General features: G+C 42.5%; 1 protein-coding gene across 1 annotated transcript; it reads left to right on the forward strand.

Annotated features, from left to right (window-relative positions):
• The first annotated feature begins 1006 nt into the window (after window positions 1-1006).
• LOC142502325 (adenosine receptor A3-like) lies at window positions 1007-4233 on the forward strand. The gene is made up of 2 exons (XM_075613139.1): window positions 1007-1579; window positions 3217-4233. The coding sequence occupies exons 1-2, from the start codon at window positions 1230-1232 to the stop codon at window positions 3848-3850; spliced, it is 984 nt and encodes a 327-aa protein (XP_075469254.1). The 5' UTR covers window positions 1007-1229; the 3' UTR covers window positions 3851-4233.
• Window positions 4234-4727: the final 494 nt, after the last annotated feature.

Consider the following 4727-nt stretch of genomic DNA (forward strand, 5'->3'; position numbering starts at 1 on the left):
TGCATTCTCACTGACTACGGAACTCTGCTGCCAGCCCTGTCCTACTTGAGACGAGCCTTGTTACATAAATACACAATAAAATAACATTTCAGTACTGTACAATACACTACACAGTAGCCCAGGCCAGCACAACTCGTAAAGTGAGAAAGGCCTAACTGCTCCAAGGAAAAAAAAATTGGGCCGCACGGGTAAAATCATCATCATCACCATCATCATCATCTCTCCTCCAGCACCTCAGCATCATCCTCATATCTCCCCCAGCACCCCTCACTATCAACCTTTGCGATACTCCCCATCTATCTCTCATACCCCCATCTCTCCCCCTCACCCACACACATAATACCCCCCCTCCACATCAAAAACACAATACCCCCCTGCACCTCACATCCCTCTCCCCCCTTGCACCTCACATCCCTCTCCCCCTTGCACCTCACATCGCTCTCCCCCCTTGCACCTCACATCGCTCTCCCCCTTGCACCTCACATCACTCTCCCCCCTTGCACCTCACATCGTTCTCCCCCCTTGCACCTCACATCACTCTCCCCCCTTGCACCTCACATCACTCTCCCCCTTGCACATCACTCTCCCCCCTTGCACCTCAAATCACCCCCATGCACCTCAAATCACCCCCCCTTGTACCTCAAATCACCCCCCATACACCTCAAATCACCCCCATACACCTCAAATCACCCCCATACTCCTCAAATCACCCCCCTTGCACCTCAAATCACCCCCATACTCCTCAAATCACCCCCCATACACCTCAAATCCCCCCCCCCCCCCCATACTCCTCAAATCAGCCCCCTTGCACCTCAAAGGTGGGGGGGGGGAGCGGGCCCGCAGAAGGAGCTGGCTAGTACTTCCCACGTTGGAAGCAGGGGGGGTGGGGGGAGCGGCCGCAGAGGACCCCCCCCCTAGAACACCTATGCGCAACAGCTATTTCCTTTGACATCACAAAGGCATTTTAGTGTCAGCAGGAATCCTCCTCCAGGAGTAGTCTGTTGTAGAAGATCACTGAAGAGAAGTGTTGTCATCACAACAGCAGATTGTCTCCACTTCAAAAACAGAAACATCTTGCAAGCAGAACTTGTTTGCAGCCAGTCTGTGCCATGGATGATTGAGCGCTGCACAAATACTACGTGCCAATCAATTTCATATTTATTGCCATCCTCCCTCTCGCTCTCCTGTGGGTTGAAGTCCATCCAGGCGCTGCCCTCCCAGCTTTAGCCATGGCTTATGAAACAGCAGACAGAGATATTTATTTAAACGTTTACATTGCACTGGAGTCTGTGATTGGAATATCAGCTATTTTGGGCAACACCCTGGTGATTTGGGCTGTGAGCATAAACCCAAGTCTTCAGAACACAATTTTTTACTTCATTGTGTCCCTGGCACTGGCAGATCTAGCTGTGGGAGTCCTGGTCATGCCGCTGGCCATTGTATTGAGCCTGGGGTTACAAATCCAGTTCCATGCCTGTTTATTCATGTGCTGCCTAAACATCATATTAACCAACGCATCCATCCTATCCCTTCTCGCCATAGCTATTGACAGGTATTTGAGAATTAAGATACCAACCAGGTAAGTTACACTGTGTCAAAACTTTGCCGTTAATGTACATGAGTAAGTCAGTATTAGGTAATACCTGTTATATTTGGACTAAGAATATTTTAGGACAAGTTTTCAAAAGTTCTACTCTCTTCCTCTAGTCATGCAATGCTCAGTTACAGTTAGTGTGCAGTATTGAGTGCAATGTCTTTATTTACATTGAGAAGACGTACATCCTTGAGAAAATCCCTAAGGGGGAAATGTGTTGAGCAGCGTTTATCTCATACTTCTTTGTAATCACCCAGCATATATTTTGTAATTGTTTTATTTTATTTTTACTTGTCCTTCTCTAATATGAGAATATGTAGCACACCAAACTAGGGGACATTGGGGAGGGCAGCTGTCCCTCTGGGTCACAGAGAGTAAAATTTAGGAGATAAAAACATGCATCTAAAAAAATGGCATTATGTAAAAATATATTTATTTATGATACAAAAATCTGTCATGGGGCTGCTCAGCCAAAAGGATGTCAAATAAATACATTGTACTGTGTCCTAATGTCTGAATTGATTGTACTAATAACAATAGGTAGTTGTATGCAGAAAGAGGCCAGATTTTGCATCATCTGTGCAGATAATGCAATGGATGTGTCTATTTTTGACATAAAACTCCAGTGACTTGCTCAAGCACAACATCAGGCAAAAGCTTTCATCTTCCAAATGACAATGGATGTCTAAACTTGTCCGTCTGTGTTTCAGCAGCTAATAATATTTCCCATGGAGGGAGGTTTTGTGTGACGGTTTTGAGAGAGAAATATGGACTGATGTTAATAAACTCATGGAATCAGAAACTAGGGATTATTTTTTTTTTTTTAGTAATTACCAATTGATTATATAAAAATTTAATTTGTTATCTTCATTTCTAGCTGCCCCCATAAAATTATTCTAGGTATCAATCTAAATAACAATCCCATTTGGTTCCAGCGATAGAAGTACTGTATGATGATATTGGGGGACAGGCAGTGGTCAAAGTGTGATGTGGGGTATACCGAGTATCACTCCATTGTTATTGACCCCCAGTTAAATCCATTTTTATTTCAATAACAAGTTAATTTCAGAATGTTTCTTTCCCTTTCTGCTTTCTAAGCATAAATACTGTGGGAATCTTTCTAAGTAAGTAAGTAAACTTTATAGAAAGGGTGGATTCATGGATTAGCCTCGCAACAGAGATGGTAGAGGCTGATACAGTAACGGAATTCAAAACCGTTTCGGATAGACATTAGGCATGTAAATACGAAAGAAACCAAAGGTTATAATAGATCAAAAACATAGATTGTAAGCTCCACGGGGCAGGGACCTGTGCCTGCAAAATGTCTCTGTAAAGCGCTACGTATAACTTGCAGCGCTATACAAAAACATGCTATTATTATTATTATTATTATTATCATTATTATAATAGAATTGGAGGTTTTCCAATAGATAGGAAAATGGGCAGGCTGGGTGGGCCAAGTGGTTCTTATCTGCCATCAAATTCCATGTTTTGTTTTTCTTAGGAAAGGGGAATCTAAATAGCTTTTCCTTGCCATGTTAGAAAATATGAGATTTTGAACAATATTTGGTCAAAGTTTGGTGTTACTCAAAAATTACAGGAATCTGTCATTGCTCCTGCAGGTACAGGACGGTGATCACAGCAAGAAGAGTTTATTTATCCATCGGAATCCTCTGGACTTTGTCTATTTTAGAGGGGTTAGTACCAATGTTTGGTTGGAACAACAGGTCACGCCTAGACCCAAAAGACAGGGACTACCTGAGCTGTCAATTTCTCAATGTCATGAGTATGGACTATATGGTCTACTTCAACATGTTCGTACGGGTTCTTCTCCCACTGCTGATAATGCTGGCTTTGTACATTAGGATTTTCTACTTTATAAGAAAACAGTTGAAGCTGAATATCTCCAACTCCACAGGCAGAGGGTTATTCTACGGCAAGGAATACAAAACTGCTAAAGTACTATCCTTGGTCCTGCTAATGTTTGCCCTGAGCTGGCTGCCCCTGTGCATTCTAAACTGCATAATCGATTTCGTCCCAGGTGTTAAACAATCCAAAGAATTACGGCCCGCTCTTTATTTTGTCCTATTACTGGCCCATGCCAACTCGGCCATGAACCCAATCATCTACGCATTCAAAATAAAGAAGTTTAAAGATGCGTTCATCCAAATAATAAAGGCATACATCCTACGTAGGTCTGTGCTGGCTGAAAGTGGTAGGGATCAGCGCACATTGGATGAAAACCCCCAAGACTAAGATTTGTACCCACGTCATGAAATGCCGGAAAAGATGACAGCTACAGCATTCTACAATGTATGGCCATATTCGCCAATGACATGAAAAACAGAAATATCTATTTCCAGTCATTTGCTTCTCATTCCATTCATGAATAAATAAACACATACATTCATTCTGGAGTGGTACAAAGAGACCCTAATTGGAAGGACTTTTAATATTTAGCAAAGGGATCCAATTTAGTTCATGCAGTCAATAAGTCAGTGTACTAATTGTGATTACTAAAAATATACACAATATAAAAAGAGAAAGATTCACCTAATATGTATAAAAGATAGTTTAACAAAACTACAGTCCAATGAATAAGACACAGCACTGCAGATCAAATGTTCAAAAGTGTGTTATTGGTGTACAAACATTAAAAACAAATTTCAGTCCACTGTTGGACCTACATCAGGGTAATATACAGGGAATAGTGAGGCATACTGTATATACAGTGCACTAAATCAGAAGTGAAGAGACAACAACAACAAAAATTATATATATATACTATAATTCTAAGTTGGATTCCATTTTCTGTTCGGTTGTATGTCAGAAGCATCGAAATCTCACAAACGGCACCACGTAGCACCACAAAACTTTCACTGTACATTCTTCTGCGGATTTATAGGTGAACGCAACTATTTTGAGCTTCCAATGTCACTCACCTCCCAAGTTATGGACATTCTAAGTTTCACTCGGCTGGACAGCAGTAAAAGCAGGGGGCGGGGTGCGTGGCTACTAAGGGAGGGGGCGTGTCTTTGCCTGTGATGGAGCTGTGAGTGTCATTTGCAGTGATTCTCAACTGGGGCTCCGTGGAGCAGTGTCCCTGTCCCTGGCTCTCCCCCCTCCGCTCTCC

The sequence above is a fragment of the Ascaphus truei genome, chromosome 9, assembly GCF_040206685.1.
Source record: "Ascaphus truei isolate aAscTru1 chromosome 9, aAscTru1.hap1, whole genome shotgun sequence".
Lineage (NCBI taxonomy): Eukaryota > Metazoa > Chordata > Amphibia > Anura > Ascaphidae > Ascaphus > Ascaphus truei.

Excerpts from the sequence above, each read along its gene's own strand:
- LOC142502325 (XM_075613139.1), top strand. The coding sequence starts at position 1,230 with ATGGCTTATGAAACAGCAGACAGAGATATTTATTTAAACGTTTACATT. Across the intron at positions 1,580-3,216 it reads AGAATTAAGATACCAACCAG|GTACAGGACGGTGATCACAG; the intron begins GTAAGTTACACT and ends TTGCTCCTGCAG.